The following is a 21,740-nucleotide window of genomic DNA, read 5'->3' as shown; positions in this document are numbered from 1 at the left end:
ACCCTCATTGATCTCTATTTTATAAGAAATACTCAGGGAGAAATTCCTAAGTTTAACGGAAGAAATATAGGTGAATCTGCAGCACACTAAGCACCTGCTGACGTCAACAGAATGGTCTTCTGGTTATCTTGGAGAAAATCAACAATAGTCAGAATATATTCATTACCCTATTTAGTGGTTTCATCACAGTCTCATTATCCCCACCCTTACACTGCACAAGGCCTTTTCCATTAGCAAAAAAAGGAACAAAAGGTCATAGCTTCCCTGCAAGTTCTATCCCCTAATTAGAGAAACCCTTTACTAGAGAACATAATTGGGCCATTACCGAGTCCTTCTACAAAATGAAAAATATTCAGTGTCATGGTTGTTGGTTTTCCTGTGAGTGAGAACAGAGCATCAATAAATGTTGAAACAATAGCAAGATATTACTAATACCTTTTCTAAATATGAATTTCCATCCCTGTAGATTCAATTATTACTTTTCATATTAAAAAGAAGCTCCCCCTTTTGTACAACTACTTAAAGACACTTAAAAAATAATGAGATACTCAACAGAATGAAATAGAATTTTCCTGTTCAGGTGGTTATTTGGAATTGCTTCTGACCCAAAGTCATCCTAAGTATATAGATTTACAAAAGTTGCTGTGGTTTGAATCTGGTTGGTCCCTTCTGAAATCCATGCTGAAACGGAATCTCTGTTGTGAAATATAAAGAAGGCAGACAGTTGGGTGTGTGTGTGTGTGGTGGTTATTAGGAGGTGATCAGGATTAGATGTGAACATGAGAGCATTCATGTTTGAAAACTTGTAGCCTTATAAGAAAAGGGAGGTAGGGCTGGGAGTCCAACTCAGAGGCAAAGCACCTACTTAGCATGCATACAGTCAATTTCCAGGATCAAAAACTTAAATTAAATTAAACATTAAAAAAAAACAGAAGAGAATCAGGCCCACACATATGTGAGAACTTGCACCAGCTCAGAACTCTACCAGCAACTAGGCCATCACTGCAATCCTTTACATCAGAGAATAGAGCCATAGCTGAACTAAGTCTCTTTTCTTTAGCATTTACCCAGTCTGTTTTATTGTGGAATTAGCAATCGAAAGTTCACTGAGCTACTAAGGGACCAGTCAAAGGCAGCTCAAGAGGTAATATTGGCACTGAGATGAAAACTCTTTTCTTCAGCAAAATCACAGAGGTTTCTCAATGCTAACAGCATTAACAAGAGCAAGGTAAAATAACCTTGTCAAAAAGATCTGTAAGTATAAATAGGTAGCAATAAAATCAGCCATGCTAAGGGGACTCTAGAGCTATAGGTGTGGCATTAAGATGTCTGGCTTAGGTCTCAAGTCATTGGGTATCAGTTGCTTTATATAGACAAGTGAGTGTGTATGGGTGTATGTGCATACATGCACGTGCAAGTGGGTGTATGTGTTCCCCTGAGCACCAAGGATTAAAGTAGGACCTTGTGTATGCTAGGCAAGCGCTCTACCATTGAGTCTTTAACACATGGAGAGACACATACTAGTTGCTTGGAAGGTGAGACTCAACACCTGTGGTTGTCCCCACCCTGTCATCAGTTCTCTGCTCCCAGGAAGGAGGGTGGAAAGCAGGTACTGGTGGATTTCCTCACACCTGGGAAGAAAGGGAGACTCTATTGAGTTTGCAACTGGATGATATATATATATATATAGATAGATATAGATATAGATAGATAGATAGATAGATAGATAGATAGATAGATATAGTATTGTCAGGATAATGTATAGAGGGATTAGTTACATTCATCAGGTAGTAGGTGCATTATTTCTCACATACTGATACCCCTTCTCATGTTTTTGTCCCCATTTCCTTCCCCTCTCCCCAGTCATCTTGTTTTCCTTCCTTCCCTTCTCTATTTCAAATACTAGGTAAGAAAGTCAGATACAGTAACAACATGAGATGAACCATCAGGGCAAAAAAAGAGAAGAGAAATAACAGTGCATTAAGAACAACAATCACACAAGATTTACCTCTTGTGTCCATATCCTAGACTTCATTTCGTCTCATCCTATATGGCCTTATGTACATCAGTTTGAGCTATTGTAATTCTCTGCTAGGAGAGTCCTAGATGTGTACTAATGATCACAAACGTGGGAAACCATGGAGCCCATGTTCCTTTGGGTCTGGCTTATTTTACTTAATATGATTTTTGTTAAGAGGAAAATCAGAAGTAGCCGCTTTGCTTAAAAAAAAAAGTTCTTTTGTGAGAATCAGTGGTGGTTGGAGGGGAAAGAAGATGTTTTTTCTGCCTAATCATCGATGCTGAACGCATTTTTTTTTTTTTCCTGTTTCCTAGCTGCAGTGCAGGCCTCAATCCAGGGGCTCATGTGGCACTTTCCAGACTCACATTCACTAAGGCAGCCCAGGGGGAGAGGCCAAAGGAAGGCATTGGAGGCCAGTGGGGTCGGAACAGGGTGGGTGGACCTGGGCGATGGCAGAGCAGTGGGCTAAGGCTGTCTATTCACTAATACTTTTCTGGAACTGATTTCGTATAAGGACACTCAAGGGTTTTCCGTCGACCTCCATAGCCTCGAACCCTGGGACTTAGGGGGCCCGGGCCGTTAAGGATCGGAACCTTGTTCTTCCGGAACCACGAGCGGAAGTTCCTTTCGTTGCCGCCCCGAGGCGACTTTCCGGGGACACTTCCGGTGAGGGGGAACATGGCGGCGGCCGTGCAAGACTCACGTGTAAGTGCGGGGAAGAAACTGAAACGGGCCCTGAAGAAGAAGAAGAAAATGAGAAGGCTGGCCCGCGCCGCGGTGTCGGAGCTGGGAGGTGAAGCGGAAGATGTTTCCGGGAGCGAAGGTAACCTACGGAGGCTGAGCTTGCGAGGCCGAGGCCTGTGCGGCAGCCGTCGGCCTGTAATCCCCGCCGGGCGTGGGGAGAAGAAGGCTTGGGAGGTGGAAGCGAGCGGCGAAAGGTCTAAAGAGTGGAAAAAAACCCACAAAAATGCCTGCTATCCTTCACCAGTCCTGCTCACCAGGTGAATGATAGCGCTGGGGAGTCAGGAGGGTGGAGAAAATGGGATAAATAAGAATAATATTGGATAATATCCTCTCAGGGACCCTTGATAATGAGGGGAAAGGAGATATTTTGATTGTGTTGGCCGTTGGCTTCTCTTTAGTGACCTGTATTCCTAGCACCTGGTTTTTCTTTTTTTTTTTTTTTTTTTTAGTTTACAAGGACCTCTGCTCCTTGTTAACAGTTGGTAGCCACAAAAAGGGAAGAGTGGTTCTTTTTCCTGATTATATTAACTATTTGCTTAAGATGATCTAGTGGCTTCCCATCTCAGAATATAAGTCCCAACTCCCTGGTCTGCATAAGGATTTGATATTCTTGGTTTGACGCGGAGTGCTCCTGTGCTGAGGTTTTCTATTCTTGCAGGCTTCACTGTCCCACATCCTAGGATGTCTATCTGGCACACTTGTCAGTTTCTCAACCAGTCTCAAAGAGAATTGTCCCTTACCTTTCTAATGTATGTTTCTAATGTATCCTAACTCCTCTCCTGGCCTCTTTTCCTTTTTTTTTTTTTTTTTTTTTACTTTTTAACCCCACTATTCCTTACTCTTAACCCCTTTTAAAACTATTGGGCAAGTATTTTATGTCTCTCCAGACTGGAATATCAGTTCCATAGAAATACAAAGTACCATGTTCCCCATGTCTCTTGCAGACTGGATTTTTCACTGGTATTTAAGCAAAAGAATGAATGAAGAGGGGCCGGGAGTTTGGCCTAGTGGTAGAGTGCTTGCCTAGCATGCACGAAGACCCGGGTTCAATTCCTCGGCACCACATACATAGAAAAAAGCTGGAAGTGGTGCTGAGGCTCAAGTGGTAGAGCTCTAGCCTTGAGAAAGTCCAAGGACAGTGCTCAGCCCTGAGCTCAAGCCCAGGACTGGCCCACCCCCCCAAAAAAAAGAATGAATGAAGAAAAAACTGCTCTATGCAATTGCAGACCCCAGGTAGTGTTCTCTTCCCTTACTAAAGGAAAGATGAAAAATGATTCATTGAGCAGGAATTAGATTCTCTTTTTGGTAAAGAAGGTCCTGGGGCTTGACCTCAGGGCCTGGGAGCCTTTTTGCTCAAGGCTAGTACTTTATCACTTGGATCACAGCTCTACATTTGGCTTTTTGTTGGTTAGTTGGAGTTAAAAATCTTCATGGGCTGACTTCAAACCATCATTCTCAGATCTCAGCCTTCTGAGTAGGTTGGATTATAGATGTGAGCCACTGGTGCCTAGCTTTCTGGTAATTTTTTTAGCTTTCTGGTCAATTTTGTCCAGAATAGAAACAAAGTATCAATACTGCTTACAAATTTGGATGGAAAATGGATTTGTCTGTTCCAGTTCTCTATAATTCAAAGTTCTTTTCTGTTAATGGATTATTACAATTACTGATTAGGTTCCAAGATTCTCTTAGGTCATTTACATCATGAGTTAAGGAAGTTTCTGTAAAATGTGGAAACCTAATTATTCATTTCAGTTCTGTGAAGAGTTAAATTTTGTTATGTTACAGCAACTCTAATTATTGATATGTAAGACTGTTATTGCCACGAAAGTCCGTAAGTGCTTAACTGTTTATGAATGTATGGACTTTCACTATTTACTGTAATGCTCCATAAAAGTCCTAACTAACACAGAATTAATGCTTTCAGGAGAAATACAATGTTAGCTTCCATGAGGTCTTGGTCAGGATCTTTTTTTGTTTTCATTCATCATACCTTCATCATTTAAATGTATTCTATTTATTAGAATGCATTGTATTAACATTAAATTCTCATGCCCAACAGCAATATAACTTGTGTTTGAGTAAAACTTATCTAACAAAGGAGAAAGTTGTGTTTTTATTTTTTGTTTAGGCACACTAGACAGTACTTTATGATTTTTACTATGTAGTACCCTTTCAGGCATTTTATATAATGATATTACTAATAGTAGGCACAAAACTTAAAAATGTGTCTTGGGATAGAATCAGGAGGGCACCTATTGACAGTATGAAAGATGAAATGAAAAGACAAGGTGACCTTAGCTGCATATCTGAACACAGGGAAAATGAGAAGGCTTCACAACTCCACTAGCCTGTCTGTATTTCCAAATAAACATTGCCATGTGAGTAATTTTGCAAATACAGATCGGTTCTCAGAGCTCCTGGTTCCTTGAACTCTGTGTGCTATCTCCCATATCCTGTACCTGCTTATGCTGTGCTAGTAACATGCTCTCTCATCAGTGTCTCTTAAGGATCCCTTCTTTTGGTTTCACTGTAGTTGTTTTCATCCAGCTCCTCCATCTGGAAGAGGGCCTGGTGGTGGATCTAGGGGTAATTAGATCCTGGTATTCCAGCTGGTTTCAGGAATAGAGGATCCTTACTGGAGATCCAAGAGGAGGTTGTCCAGGCAAAGAAAGTGCTTGTATCTACAGAGGAACTCACTAGGAAGCAGGGGGGGATTGGGGAGAGAATCCTGGGGCTGTAAAGAAGCTGTAGATGTGCCATCAGAATGAGAATCCTCTTTATGCTGCGTTTGTGACTTTTTCTGCTTCAAAATAAAGTTTATTATCTTCTGAAAAATTCTACTTTGCATCCCTCCTTGGGGTTTTATGCTCAGCCATTCAGTGTATCATGGCTACTTTAGGTGTTCTCTCTCTTTTTTTTTTTTTTTTAATTTTTGTGGGTCCTGGGACTTGACCTCTGCCTGGACACTGTTCCTGAGCTCTTTAGCTCAAAGCTACTGCCCTACCCTTGAGCCAAGCCCCACTTCCCATTTTCTAGAGGTTTATTGGAGACAAGAGTCTCAGGTCCTTTTGTGTCCAGGCTGGCTTTGAACCTTGATTCTCAGATCTCAGCCTCCTGAGTAGCTAGGAGTACAGGTGTGAGTTACCCTGCCTGGCTGCATTTTCTTTTTCTAACTTGGCTTTCCAAGGCTATCTGCAAATTGTATACTAAAAAAAAAAAGACTTTCTTTCAGTGGTGTCTCCTTCACTATCATCTTCATGCACAAATTCATCCCCTCACTGCCTCCATCCGATCTGTCAGTGCCGCTTTCTCTAGTGCTTTTTTTCATCATGATTATTTTGATCATGTCCATATTAATATAAACTTAAATGATGGTAAAATGACTCCCATTGAATTTTTGGCAAATTGTAATACTTTTGAGTAGGATTTGAACTTTGATCATGAAAGAATCATGAAACAGGGATAATGTAGAGGGTGAAATGTAGTAGATGAGTGTCAGGTAGTATAAATGAATGATCCCTTACCAGTGTTCCCTGTGAACTGCCTAGATTTAGTACATGATTAATTTAAGGTTGGAGTTGTAGTGTCTACTTGGTTCTTAATTTTGTTTTTAAATACAAACAAAAACTCCACAATCAGTAAGTTTCCTCAAGTGAAAAATAAACACAATGGCTGATACTATCTGGAGAAGAGGGTAGACTCAACCTGTAAGTTACCCTTGAACTATTTATGTTTATTGACTTGGTACATTGAAGGAGATTTAGACAGAACAAAAACTCCATTCTTAAGGTGATATAGGCTGGGGAAGAAGCTTCTGTGCTCAGTAAATGAACCCAGATAAAAAAAAGCCTTTGTGGCGATTATCTAATGCCTTGATCCTGTTGACCCCATCCCATAGATACTACCCAGGTAATTATAAAATGGTAGGCATGGTAATTGCAGGGTTTTCTGGACCAAAAAAAAAAAAAAGCCTGAATTGTTCTGCTCACCTGCGAGGAAAGTGGTCATCTACTCTAGCCAGGACTTGATAACAATCCAATTTAGAAGGTCCTAGGAGAAAGCCCTTCATTTTTTTGACAAAATGCAAAGCCATATTTAAGGTTTAATAACCTAGCAGGTAAATGTGCTTTTCATCAGCCCATTGCTTATAGCCTCTTTAAGTAACTTAAAATAGCAAACGGATAGGCCTAAGGAAGGAAGTATATCATAGCCATACTTGAATGGGTTAGCAATTTACAGGACAGACTTTACAAGCAGATGGATTCCTGGCTCTCTCTGCTTTTGCCTATCCTGATAGTTCTCGTAATTACATCTGACAGCATTGTCCCATGGTGACACTTGCCTTTTATTTTTGGTTATTATGGAAAACTGGAATGTCTTCATCTTTTTTCCTCAAAGTGTAGTGTTTTTTTTTTTTTAAATTAAAGCATCAAGTTGTAATATTCTAAATTTAGTAGAAATTGGCAGGCAAGTCTATGCAGCCTGAGTAAAACATGATTTACATCAGCCTGGGGAGTAGTACTTTTGCCGAGCTTAGGAAAACGAGGGGGCTTGTGCATGCTTAAGTTAAAATCAGCATGAAGACAAGGGATGGACTCTGCTGTTTCACTGAGACTCAAATAGAAATCCCTTCTCTTTATTCAAGTTTCACTCAACTCTCTGTTAAAGTAGTTAATTTCTACTGCGTTAGTTCAGTACACATTATTAGTCTAAGTTGAATCTTTGATTCCATGCCTTGAAGTGTCCCAGACATCCACCAGCTCTATCATTCTGCCCCATTAGCTTTATGATTTGGGGCATGTTTTTAACTGTTCTGAGCTTCAGTCGTCCTATGTAAATAGAACAGTGATAATGCATAAAAGTGCTTTGTTAGCTAGCTCTAAACTCACCTAATTTTGTTATTTTATGTACATGGCAGTCACCTGGACTGAAATCATGGTCTGAGGCATAATTAGGCCATTTTAATGAATTTCTTTTCCATTTTTGGCATTCTTTTTTTTTTTTTTTTTTTGCCAGTCCTGGGCTTGAGCTCAGGTCCTGAGCGCTGTCCTTGGACTTTCTCAAGGCTAGAGCTCTACCACTTGAGCCTCAGCACCACTTCTGGCTTTTTTTTTTTTTTTTGTATGTATGTGGTACCAAGGAATTGAACCCAGGTCTTCATGCATGCTAGGCAAGCACTTTAACCACTAGGCCAAACTCCCGGCCCTTTTTTTTTTTTGGCCTTCTTTAAGCACTTACATTCCCTGCATTGATGAATCTCCTTATCTTTTTTTTTACCTTTACCTTTCCTCTGAATATTATCATTTATTCAGTAAGCCCTAAGTAAATGTGCCATGTACTATTTATATGTATCACCCAAACAGCTGAGTGAGGTAGATACAGCTTTTATCCCCACTCCAGTCATAAAGAAGCAGAGAGACACAGAGGGGTTGGGTAACTTGGTCTTAGAGTGGAAACAAGACAGAATGCCACATCTGACTCTGCTATGACTGGTCACAGAAAGTTTCTTGTTCAACTTAATTACATTGTGTATATTTCAGATATTGGCAGTTTCCTTTCTCCTTTTCTACCACAGCCATGTAAAAATTCAGTGTGTTATGTCTGCATGTGCATGTATTTGTGCTGTGTAATCCACAGTTTAATAGTGTTTACCATGGCTAGGCATTAAGAACTTTATTAGCTCGTTTCATGATCATGAAAACTTGATGAGGCAGGTAGTTTATAATTTTTTGCAGAAATGAACACCAGGAATTACCTAACTTGAAAAACATCACTTAGCTTAGTTAGTGCTTGGAGTTGAGATTGAGCCCAGAGGACTTTTGAGCTGGTCTTAGTCAACTTTATGTGAGGGATTACACTTCGTATATGGTGAAGTTCAAAGGTGTGAAGTAAGTTAAATGTTAGGCAGCTGAAAGCTCCAAAGTGGTATTTTAAGAGGAAAACCATCTAATGAAACTTCAAAGGATATAAACCTAAAAGTAGGTAATAGAAGGAGAACAACTAAACAAAAAAAATGATCAGTTGAACCTTTCCTTGGAAGAACATACCTATAATGTAGAACATTTAAACTCTTCGTTTTAATTTTTGAGTTAATATTTAATTTGTTGGACCATAAATCAGATTTTTTTTTTTGCCTGTCCTGGGTTTTGAGCTCAAAGCCTGAGCACTGTCCTGGGACTTTGTCAAGGCTAGAGCTCTACCACTTGAGCCTCAGCACCATTTCTGGCTTTTTTTTCTATGTATGTGGTACTGAGGAATCGAACTTGGGCCTTTGTGTATGCTAGGCAAGCATTCTACCACTAGGCCAAACTCCTGGCCCCATAAGTCAGATTTTTATGAGATTGCCAGCCTGCTGTTTTATTCTCACATCTTACCATCCAGTCCTCAAATCTTCCTATTTCAGCTGTTCTCAACTTTTTGCCATTTTACAAGAATGTCTTCATCTTTAAGATTCTCCGTGCTTTTGGACATGCTGACTTTTTCCTGCCCAGAAGTAGAGCAGCAGTTTTCATACAGATCTCTGACTCAGATCTAGGATGTTTCTGGTTAGGCTCAGTGACCTAGTGCTCTGCACAGTGTGCTTGGAGTACAGAATCTTAATTCCTTGCCTTGCTCCCTTTCCATCTTTCATAACTTGCTCTTGCTTTGCTTTTTGGTGTAGGGTACTAGGCTTTAATTCGGGGCTTTAATTCCTGAGCTTTTTTTGTGGGGAGGGGGGCCATGGTGCTTGAACTCAGGGCCTGGGCACTGTCGCTGGGCTCTTCAGCTGAACTCTACTGCCCTACCCCTGGGCCTAGGTGCTGTCCCTGAGCTCTTCAGCTCAAGGCCCTTGAACCACAGCCCCACTTCCCGTTTTCTAGTGATTAATTGGAGATAAGAGTCTCTCTGCTTTGACTCTTTGGCTTTGTATTGTATTGCCGAGCTGGCTTTGAACCTTGATCCTCAGATCTCAACCTCCTGAGTAGCTAGGATTATGGGAGTGAGCCATGGCACCCCCGCACCCACTGCACCCCGCATCCCCCCCCCTCACCCACTGCACTGGCTTCCCTGAGCTCAAGACAATGGCTCTGCCACTTGAGCCACAGCTCTACTTCCTGTTTTTTGGTGATACTTGGAGCCAGGAGTCTCATGGACTCCTAATCCCTACACCAAGAAAAAAGAAAGAAAGAAAGAGAAGATGGATAGAAGGAAGGGAGGCAGGGAGGGAAGGAAGGGAAGGGGGAAGGGAAAGGAGGGAAGAAAAAAAAAAACTATGCTTCTAGGATACTATATACTACCACTTTGTAAATCAAAGAGAACAGGCTGGCCTTGAACTGCAGTGCTCAGATCTCAGGTTCCTGAGTAGTGAGGATTATAGGTACAAGCTGCTGGCACCCAGCAGTCGTATACCCAGCGGTATAAAATATCATCTGCATATATAACAAATGCCAGATTGGAAACTTCTTTAAAAATAAAAACTATGGCTGCTGCAAATTCTTTGGGACTTTCTTTTTTATTGGTAAGGTGAGTGCACAGCCTATAACGTAATGTTACAGATGTTTCAGACTTCTTATGTTTTCATCAGATGCATATTATAATACAAATTGAGTAAAGCTCACTAAAGAAAAATAGGTAAGGTTTCAGAGGTGACTTGAAGTAGTTTACGTAAGGATAATGTGTTTTGGCTGACAACCGTATAGTTGAAATTTGCTGCTATGATTTGTGTGTAAATACACCTGGATGAAACACTAGATGTCACTATTGTAGTTTTGATATTTTATCACAAACTGGTAAAGACTTAGTTTAATTCATTCACATAAACTTTTGAGTCATTGGGCTCCTTTATATTTTGATACCCGCTTATTAGATAAAGTAGTGTTTCTGGGAGTCATTTGTTATTAACCTCTGTGTAGTACTGCTGACTTTAAGCACTGGACTTAATGTATTTATTACTGGCGTTTTAGGGTAGAAGTTTCAGCTCAGGGATTCCCAACAGACTTGGCTGTTTGTCACAGTATACCAGTTAAAGAGTGAACAGTAGGGAAGGGCAGAGAAAGGAGATTTGGTTAACTTGGCTCCTTGGCAAAACAGATAAGGAAGTGCCATGACCCTAAATCTTCTTTATTGTCTTGACAAGAACTTTAGATTTCAGTAGAGGAAGGAAGGAAGGAAGTAGCCAAGTTATTTCAGACGTGAAGAAAGGCTGGCTACTAAGCCACAGCTGCTCACAAGTTGGTTTCCAGGCTGAGCTACCAACTACACTGCTGTTTCTGCTAGTCTGCTGACCCCAGCTATCCCTCTCTCTCTTTTTTTTTTTTTTTTTGCACTGTCCTTGGACTTTCTCAAGCTCTACTACTTGAGCCTCAGCACCATTTCTGCCTTTTTTCTATGTATGTGGTACCAAGGAATCAAACCCGGGTTTTCCTGCATGCTAAACAAGCGCTCTGCCACTAGGCCAAACTCCCCGCCCTACTTGACTCTTAAATGATGAGCCAGTGTCAGGCTTGTAGTCTTCAGTTGTTGTCATTGATGCAGTTCATCAGTACACATACAAATTTGTATTTTCAAGGAAGAAGTGGAGTCTTTTGCTATCTTATGCACATCATTAGTAAATTATTTTTTCCCAAAGAAGTAAAAAATGACCAACATTTATAGTGCTTTGCTCAAACTCTTCAAAATGAAGCTAGAGTTTATTATTTTTTTCATTTTTATTTTCACTCTTCTGGGCCTTGAAATCAGGGCCTGGGCACTGTCCTTGGGCTTTCTTAAGGCTAGAGCTCTACTACTTGAGCCACAGTACCATTTCTGGCCTTTTCTGTGTCTGTGGTATGGAGGAATGGAACCTGGGTCCTCGTGCATGCTAGGCAAGCACTCTACCACTAGGCCAAACTCCCGGCACTGAAGGTGGATTTTAGTTTCTTTTTCTACATAAATTCAGAATTTTAAACATGTAGGCCAGATTCCTTAGAGAAGGTAGTGTACTGTTTTTCTAATATAGTAAATATTTTGTGTGGTTTTTGTTCATTAGTCTCATTAAGTAGGTTAATGTCACAGTTCTGTGTACTTGTCTGCATCCTGCTGAGTTCCATGGTGGTGGCATTCTCACCAACCTGACTGCAGTTGTGTTTGTATCTGCTGCTGAGTCCTGGGTCTTGAAGCCATCAGAGACCTCTCTGTCAGTGTGGACAGGTTAGTGTGGGGCTGATGGCAGCGTGACATTGCTCCCCATAGTTATTGCAGAAAAGTACCTCCTTATAGGAAGAGAGGCAGGGTAAACATCAAGAGGGGAACCAGAGGTCTGGTCAAGAGGCAACTGAAGTTTGTTTTTGCTCTTAGGTTCCAAGGGAAGCTGTGGATGGGAAGTGGATCAGTTGTCTGAAGAAGAAGCAGTAGAAGCTGACAGTGAGGATAATGCGGAGCCCTGTGACAAAGAAATGGACAATGCTACAGAATGCAGTAATGAGACTAACATGGGCTGGGCGGATGCCATGGCTAAAATCCTTAACAAGAAAACTCCTAAAAGCAAGCCTACCATTCTCATCAAAAACAAAGAACTAGAGAAGGAGAAAGAAAAGTTAAAGCAAGAAAGACTAGAGAAAAGAAAACAGGTGTGTCCTTTTCTGCTATCATTTGTTTTCTTGTTGTAGTTCTTATCTGTCCCTTCTTGTTCCTACTGTGTTTCACTGACATTTCAATTTTAACCCTGCTTTTTATGTGGGGTTGGGAGTGGGTGATGGCTAACCAAGGTTACATTCAGAACCAGTCTGAATGACTCCATTGAGCTTGCTTACCTTGTAGTCATCTAAGCAGAGCAATAGAAATGTAAACTCTGAGGAAATTTAACTTTCTCAAATCAACTAATTATACTTGGAGCAAGGACTTTGAGCTCTCAATATATTATTTTAGTTGTCCATGTGTTGGCATCACTAGCATTGGAATTATGAGAAGTACCTTAGTTAATTTTAACTGAAAACCCTTTTTTAAATAATGTAAATATATGACTCAAATCAGGTTGGTTACAGTCCTAAAAAATAGCATTTTGCTGTCGGATAAACTCATCCTTTCGTTAAATCTGTTGTCCTGTCATTAAGTCATCATTAAGATTAAAATTCCTTAATGGAAACCCAAAACGGGGGAGAGATATGTTTTCTGTTTTGTGATGTAAAAATAAACTACGATTTTAAATCCCTTGACGGAATATCTCCCTTAAAATATTTGATTACTAGGAAAAGAGTGATTTTTCTCAAGGAAGAAAAGTAACTATATAATTGTACTTATTGATAAAGTGCAAATAGCAATGAAGGCAAAAAAATTTGAGTGTACATATCTTTCTTTTCATTTACTTGTGCTAATCTTGTTTCAGAACAAATGTTTTTACTGTTTGTGTTTGTTTTTTGATAGTCTTGGGGCTTGAACTCAGGGCTTGGGCAATGTCCTTGAGTTTTCTCAAGGCTAATGCTCTACCACTTGAGCCATAGCACCACTTCTAGCTTTTTCTTTGTGTGTGGAACCTGGTAATTGAACCCAAGCTTCGTGTACACTAGGCGAGCACTCTACCAGTAGGCCACACTCCCGGCCCTATGGATGTTTTCACCATGTAAAAGCCTTCAAAAAGGTAGAGCTGTTTTTTATTTTGTTTCTGGCCAGTTGTGGGGCTTGAACTCTGGGCCTGGGCATTGTCCCTAAGCTCTTTAGCTCAAGATGACCACCCTACCCTTGAGCCACTTGCCACTTCTTGTTTTCTGGTGGTAATTGGGGATAAGAGTCTCATGGGCACCACAATCCTTAGATCTCCACCAGCGTGAGCCACTGTGCTCCGCTTACAAAGAGGACATTTTTAAGCATCTTAGAAATATAGCACAAAGTGTGTATTGTATTATTAACTCTATATTCTCGTTGTACTTTAAGATAAATATCTGTAAAACTTCAGCATTCAGCCCCAAAATTGAATATTTGTTTATTAACTGAATAAAGGTAGAAGAGGCCTTAAATATCAGAAAATTTAATTATGTAAAATTTAATTAAAACTCTAGTGGGGACAAGAATATCTGAAGCCAGGAAGAATTGGTAATTTTTCTTTAAATCAAAGAACTTAGTGCTAGCATATCATTTATACTGGGAACATCAAGTAGCAGTGACAAGTATTTTTATGCAGCATTATACAATTATCTTTAAGATTTCTGATTTCTTTCTTTATGAAGGAATCAAGCTAACCTTTATCGAGAATGCAGGGATATGTTTTGCTGTTAGATATTTTCATCAGTACAGAATGAGAAATAGATGAATAGAGAAAGGAAGAAATAAAAGGAGACATTTCTCCACCTATCCTGGTATGGATGGTTTTCCTGTCTATTAGCTTCTAAGGTGTAATGAGTTATTATATCAGTGTATTTGACATTTGCTTAAATGTTGGCTTGACAGACCTAAACAATGTACCAAACAAATCAGGCTACTACTTGGAGGCCATTCTGAACTCCATTGTATTCTATGGGGATTTCTTATTTTCCAGCTCCCTTTCTGTTTTTGCCCACTGGAAAGAATATTGGTCAGAAGTTCTATGAGAGGAGATGTAGATTTAAATAAATTTGTGCAGAGGAAAATGGTCACTGTATGAATATCTGGGTGTGACACAGTTCTTTTAAAAGCTAATATACAGTCTTAGGAAGTCACAGTGGATAAGTCACTTCTTGAAAATAAAGAGGAGTGCTTAAATTTGAGTTGTCAAAGCAGATAGCCTGGCGTCTTGCCTGTGTCTTTCTGGGGTTGTGGTGGTGACAGGTCAGGTGTGTGGCTGTCTGGTGCCCTATGTTATGTGCTGGTTGAACATGCTGGCAGCTCTCCAGACTTCTGCTGTCAGTGATCCTGACAGAAACTCACTTTATGCCTCTTATGTGGCTGGCTGAGTGCTAACCACAGGCTCTCTGAGCTGAACCCCGAAAAGTGAGGTTTTCTTTTTGTAAAAAAAAGTCCCATGACAACCTAAGCCAGAATGATTTATTACCTTTGTCCTTTCAGAGAGTATCATATCAAAGTTTGCTGCAATTTTAAAAATGCCTAATATCCTTTTACGTAACAATATTTATAACACAGCTCGATAAGAAGCAGGAGTGGGAAATGATGTGCAGAGTGAAGCCAGATGTTGTCAAAGACAAAGAAACAGAAAGAAATCTTCAGAGAATTGCAACGAGGTAAGAGAGTTTTTCCTCTTTATAAAATAAATAGACGACGGCTTTGATAGTGATCGATTTTTCATCAGATTGGACTCACTAAACTGCCTCCTCAGACCTAAGTGATACATATCTAAGTCTGCTGTTGAACCCTGTATCCAGTCAAAAATTCTGGCCATCTTGTAAGTCAAGAATGTGCTCAGTGTGTATTTGGTATCAACCTATTCAGGTCATCTTGTCTTAATAGTCACAAGAACATTTCTCTAATCATGGTTGTCTGAATTTATGGCACTATCTTCTATTTATTTATAGGATAAGAAGTTACACATTATGACAGCTTCATTCCTTTACTTTTTAATTTTATTTTTAAAAATCACTGGCACCAACATTTATTTGATGCTGCTGGATTCAAAGATAAGTAAATTATTGTAGCTGCCTGGTGGTCCATGCATCTCATCAGACTCTCAGAGAACAGGGACATATTCTGTGTTCTGTGAATATACAACAGGGTGAGCCAGGAATGCTTCTAGAGTAGATGACATTGAAACTGCTACTTAAGAAGTATAGCAGTTATAGTTGGTGTTACTTAGATTAATTTGGTTATTTTCTAATCCATCTAGGGTTGGTGTGATGCTTAGAGGCATGTATGACAGGGCCAGACTGCTTGAAATATTTGAAATCCTAGCACTTCTACTTACTGAGTATCACGGGACACCTAATTTCTCCCCAGTAAGTTTGGTTTCTTTGAGAGTTAGTGAACTGTGGCATTAGCACAAGAGAATGAGAGGAGGAGTGCCTCCTCACATCTTCTAGGCACTTCATTTTTTTTTATTGTGGTCTTGGCCCTGCTGAAGGACATTCATTTTATTATGAGCTAACAATACAGTATTTTAAGAGAAGATAGAAGATAAAGAGATTTCTGGGTCCAAGATAAAGGGACTTCATTACTTGTGGCAAAGGCTGGTCATCTCTGTGGTACAGGGCAACACTGATGCCTAGGGGCACAGTGTACTGGGGAATGTTTGTTTTATAATGTTTTGCCAGAGCTATGGCATCTTGGCAGAAAAGTCACTTAATAAAGAACAACCCCTTCTCTTCTTGAGAAACTCTAAGAATATACAAGATATGTGGTCCATGACAGATTGCCACTACTCAGAATTATTCTAGGAAGGATCCAGATATTACAGAATTTTAGAGGTGGAAGAGATTAATAAATTAATGCTATCTAGAAGAGATATGTGAACCACTTCTATAATTTAAAATTTTCTCATAGCTTTATTTTAAAATAAAAGTAAAAGAACATTAATTTCAATAATATCTAATTGAATGTATTCAAAAAATTTGAAAAGTAATATCAAATAGTTATCAGTAAGATATAATTTTATATGTAATCTTTGAAATTTCATCATGTGTTTTACATTTATATCATATAATTCAGACCAGTTGTATTTCAAGTGCTCAGGAGCCTCTACTCCTACTTGCTGGGCAGGTTCTCTATCCCAAAGCCACACATCCAGTTCTGTTCGGCTTTTAGTTTTTTTCAGGTAAAGTTTTGTGTTTGGCTAGAGTTGTGCTTAAGTCCAAGATATTCCTACCTATCCCCCCAAACCCCATACAGCTGACATTAGAGGCATGAGCGCCTCCCCTTGCCCCTTAGTCTTCAGAATTCATCTTGGCATGAACTTATCTAGGACAAAGGTTTTTTTTTGTTTTGTTTTGTTTTGCTTTTGACCAGTCCTGGGTCTTAAACTCAGGCAGGGCCTGAACACTGTCCTTGGGCTTTCTCAAGGATAGAGCTCTACTCTTTGAGCCACAGCATCCTTTCTGGCTTTTTCTGTGTACGTGGTACCAAGGAATCAAATCTGGGTCTTTGTACATGCTATGCAAATACTCCACCACTAGGCCACACTCCTGACCCCGGGACAAAGTTTTTAAATTGAGAATCTTTAAAAGCAAAGTATGGTTTTTGGAGGTGCATCCAGAGTATCATGCACATTAGATAAATGTCTTGAGATCAGGGTCTGAGCACTACCCTTGGCCTTTCTCAAGACTAGAGCTCTACCATTTAAGCCATAGTATCACTTCTGGCTTTTTCTATGTCTATGAGACTGAGGAATTGAACTGGGTATTTATGCATGCTAGGCAAGCACTCTGCCCCTAGGCCACACTCCAGACCCTCTTTTCTTTTTAAATTTTATTGTCAGGATAATCTATAGAGGGGTTACAGTTATATTCGTCAGGTAGTATAGATGCATTACTTCTCGCGTATTGATTCCTCTTATGTTTTTGTACCCATTTCCTTCCCCTTCCAATCAACTTGTTTTTCCCCCTTCCCTACTTCAAATAAATAAATGTGTATACAATATACCAGGTAACAAAGTCAGATGCAGTAACAACATGAGATTAACCGTAAGGGCAAAAAAAGAAAAGTGAAATAACAGTACATTAAGAACAACAATCACACAAGGTAAACCTCTTGTTTCCATATCCTGGAATTTATTTCACTTAGTCTCATCCTATATGACCTTAGGTACATTGGCTCTGAACTATTGTAATCCTCTGCTAGGAAAGTCCTAGATGTGTACTAATTATTACAAATGAGGGAAACAATTGAGCCTATGTTCCTTTGGGTCTGGCTTACTTCATTTGTTTTTTTCCAAATCTTTCCATTTCCTTACAAATGGGGCAATGTCATTCTTTCTGATGGCAGCATAGAATTCCATTGTGTATAAGTACCACATCTTCTTGATCCATTCATCTACTTAGGGGCATCTGGCTTGGTTCCATATCTTACTTATAGTAAATAATACAGCTCATCTTTTCTAGTGCCCAAGGCTTTATTCAACAAAACAGTAAATCCTGGGCTCTTTCTTCCTCTTGTGTGCCTCTGTCTTTGGGAAAAAGACTTCACATTAAAAGTAATTCTTAGTTCTAATTGCACAAAAATTATTTAGTGAAATGTTCATTTTCAAATTTGTTTTTAAACCATTCAGGTCTTTCATTGCGATTGTTAATAAACTAGTGTTTTCTGTCACATTGCATCCTTTAGAGGTGTGGTGCAGCTATTCAATGCTGTCCAGAAACATCAAAAGAACGTGGATGAGAAGATAAAAGAAGCAGGGGGCTCTATTCGAAAGCAAGCTAAGCTGATATCTTCTGTTTCCAAGAAGGATTTCATCAGTGTTTTGAGAGGAACGGAGAGGAATACAAATGAGAAAAATTCCAAAACCAAACAGGTAAGACCCTTATGTGGAGTCAGTGCAACAGCCTCTTGTTCTTAAACTAGAGTTTTAAAATGGAACAAAAGTCTACTATATAGGTAGGTTTGTTTGTTTATTTATTTATTTGTTTTGTTCAGATTGCTTCATGCCCTTAGCACATGATTTCTTCAGTAGGGAAGTTAACCAACTGTAGATATCATGTCCCTGCTGTTAGAGTTCAGGAGTCTAGTAGGTGATGTAAGTCATTTATAGTTGGGGCTTACATCTTTCTTACCCAAAATCTAATGGTGGGTGAATACAACGGCTTCATCTGAGAATTTAACCCACCGAGGTAAATGTGATGATGTGAAATGAAGAAGAGTGAGAGCTTTGGAAGTATCTCTAGATGATCATTTTTATATTGAAGTGGATTGGTGATGATCATGTGATTGGGTGATTATAATTATAAATGCTTGTCATGATTTTAGTCATAATAACTGCTTCTTTGGCTCTTTTGAGGGGAAAGAGCATACTTCATTTTTGTAATCTATTTAAATTTGTTAAAATAGCCCAAAATGTGTACAGCGGTTCTCACTAGTTTTAGTGTTTTAAGACATCTATCAGAAGTAGCTGTAAAACACATGAACACAGTATTTGGGGATTTATACTTTATGATTAAATTGTCTTAGGTTGTATTCTGGTTATTCAGAAACATTCTTACTATTTAACAAAGGTTTAGATTTGGATAAGAAATAACTATGGGAAAGATGAAAATTAAGACTTTCTTTTTTCTGTTGATTTCAAAGAAATTTTTTGTAGAATCATTTATTTTTGCTTTGAGATTTTTATTTCACAAAAAATAAATTCAGGGGCTTTTCTCTTAATAAGCTATAAACATAAATGAAGAGGCTGAGACCTGAGGATCAAGGTTTTGAAGCCAGCTTAGGAAGATAAAACCTCCAATTAACAAGCAAAAACAAAAAACAAACAAAAAAACTACTAAACAACAACAAAAACCAAATGGAGTGAAGGTACAGCTCAATGCTAGAGTAACATCCTTTTTTTTTTTTTTTTTTTTTGCCAGTCCTGGGGCTTGAACTCAGGGCCTGAGCACTGTCCTTGGACTTTCTCAAGGCTAGAGCTCTACCACTTGAGCCGCAGTACCATTTCTGGCTTTTTTCTATGTGTGTGGTACTGAGGAATCCAACCCAGGTCTTCCTGAATGCTAGGCAAGCATAGAGTGACGTACTTCCAAGAGCTTGAGACCCTGTGTTCAGACTCCACTACCAACACTACATAACAACTTGAAAAATTTTATTTTATTTTATTTTATTTTTTGCCAGTCCTGGAGTTCAGCTCAGGGCCTCTGAGCACTGTCCTTGGACTTTCTCAAGGATAGAGCTCTACCACTTGAGCCTCAGCACCACTTCCAGCTTTTTTTCTATGTATGTAGTACCTAGGAATCGAACCTGGGTCTTCGCGCATGCACGGCAAGCACTCTACCACTAGGCCAAACTCCTGGCCCCCAAAATTTTATTCTTATATAATCTGGATTATGACATTGAACAGCATGCCCATTAGGAAAAAAAAATCTGAGAAGGTTCTTCTGAGAAGTTTGGAAAGACTTGGGTGTGCATGGAATTAGTAAATGAAAAAGAAGCAGATGTTAATTGTAGGAAAACAAAAGATGTAGCAAAATTAAGTTGAAGAAAGGAAATTACTGCCATATTGTATAACCTATTTTTGTTAGCATCCTCTCTAAATTGCTTTACCCTCCTTTATCCAGTCTCCTGCAACCACTATTTTGTTCCCTACTTCTGTGAGATTAACTCTTTATAGATAAGGTCACATGGTCTTTTTCTTTTATAATTCAATTCACTTAATATAATGCTCTCCAGCCTAATCATGTTGTTACAAATCATAGAATCACATTTTTAACAACTGAATAATATTTCATTGTGTTTATGTACTACATTTTCTTTGTTCATTAAGTTTTAGATTGCATTTTTTCCCCTAACTTGGTTATTGTCAATCTTGCTATAATAAACATGGAATCCATATGGATTTCCTTTTCTTCAGACACATACCAAGTAGTATAGTGACTTAATGATATAGGAGTTCTATTTGTTTATTTTTGAAGTTTCCATAATGGCTGCACCAATTTAATTCCTTCCAGTAGTGTGTGCAGGTTCTACTTTCTCCAAATTTTCACTGTAACTTTTTTACATTTTTTTTTAACAATAGCCATTCTAACTAGAGTGAGATGATAACTCATGTGATTTTGCTTTATATTTCCCTGATTGGTAATGATTTTGAACATTCACATAGCTCTTAGTGAATTACATATTTTCTTTTGAGAAATATCTATTTAGATCATTTGTCCTTATTTAAATTAGAATATAGGTTTTATTTTTTTCCTGTTTTCACTGTAGTTTTTGCTTCTTTATCTATCAGTCTCTGGTTAGGTGAATAGTTTACAAATATTTTTCCCCCCAGTCTGTCAGTTGTTTTTTCACTCTGTTATTGTTTCCTTTGTTGTGTCAAGGATTGGTATAATCCTATTAATTAATTTTTACTTTTGTCTATGCTTTTAAGGTGTTACTAAAAAAAAATCTTTGTTCTGAAACATTTCCTCAGGCTTCTAGGAATTTTGCATTTCTTTATGTTTGATTCAAGTTGATAGTTATATACAATAAGAGAAGAGAGTTATGCAAGTAGATATTTTGTTTTTCTGTTACAAAGAAGCTATCTTTCCTTCAGTGTTTATTCTCAGTGCTTTGGCCAGAAATGAATTGGTGGTAATGGGCGCCGGTGGGCTCACATCTATAATCCTAACTATTCAGGAGGCTTAGATCTGAGGGTCACAGTTCAAAGCCAGTCCAGGCAGGAAAATCTATGAGACACTTATCTCCAATAAACCACCAGAAAACTGGAAGTGCCTCAAGTGGTAGAGTACCAGCTTCAAGTTGAAGAGCTCAGCTCAGGACAACACTCAGGCCCAGAGTTCAAAACAAAACAAAACAAAACACCAGAGTTGGTGGCAGGTGTGATTATACAGGCTGGTAATTCACAAACTTAAGAGGCCAGCCTGGGCAACATAGGAAAAAGACCCTGTTTCAAAAACCAAACAATTTAACATACAAACTGTCTTGATTTTTGTATAAGTGCCAGGGCTATACCTTTTGATTACTGTGACTTTGTAGTAAATTTGTAATATACATGAAGTTGTGATGACTTCTCCTTTGTTCTTTTTATTCAGGATTACTTTGGCTGCTTGGGGTCTTTGGTTTGATGATCACAAACAGATTTTAAGATTTCTGTAGAGAATGTCACTGGAATTTTGGTAACAGTTGCTTCAGTTCTGTAAATCAGTCTGAGTAGTCAGTATTTTAATAATTATCTTCTATTCCATCATTCCATGAATGTGGATGCTTTTGGTGCTTTCTTGTCTTTGGATTCTTTTTTTTTTTTTTTTTTTTTCTTTTGCCTGTCCTAGGGCTTAAACTCAAGGCCTGAGCACTGTCCTTGGGCTTTCCTCAGCCACAGCATCACTTCCAGCTTTTTCTGTATATGTGGTACCCAGGGCTTCATGCATGCTAGGCAAGCACTCTACCACTATGCCAAACTCCT

The 21,740-nt window shown here is 39.0% G+C and overlaps 1 protein-coding gene across 1 annotated transcript in view; it reads left to right on the top strand.

Annotated features, from left to right (window-relative positions):
* The first annotated feature begins 2,683 nt into the window (after positions 1-2,683).
* LOC150038947 (RRP15-like protein) overlaps positions 2,684-21,740 on the top strand; it is a 31,327-nt gene continuing 12,270 nt past the window's right edge. Inside the window, exons 1-4 of the mRNA XM_090328177.1 lie at positions 2,684-2,843; positions 12,080-12,351; positions 14,834-14,931; positions 17,960-18,146. Of these exons, the coding sequence (XP_090184303.1) occupies positions 2,699-2,843; positions 12,080-12,351; positions 14,834-14,931; positions 17,960-18,146 (702 nt within the window). The 5' untranslated portion in view covers positions 2,684-2,698. The remainder of the gene's footprint in view (positions 2,844-12,079; positions 12,352-14,833; positions 14,932-17,959; positions 18,147-21,740) is intronic.

Source organism: Megascapheus bottae, unplaced genomic scaffold, assembly GCF_031878675.1.
Source record: "Megascapheus bottae isolate mThoBot1 unplaced genomic scaffold, mThoBot2.hap1 H_2, whole genome shotgun sequence".
NCBI lineage: Eukaryota > Metazoa > Chordata > Mammalia > Rodentia > Geomyidae > Megascapheus > Megascapheus bottae.
Note: the sequence above shows the minus strand (reverse complement) of the source record. Positions and strands in the feature narration are given on the sequence as shown.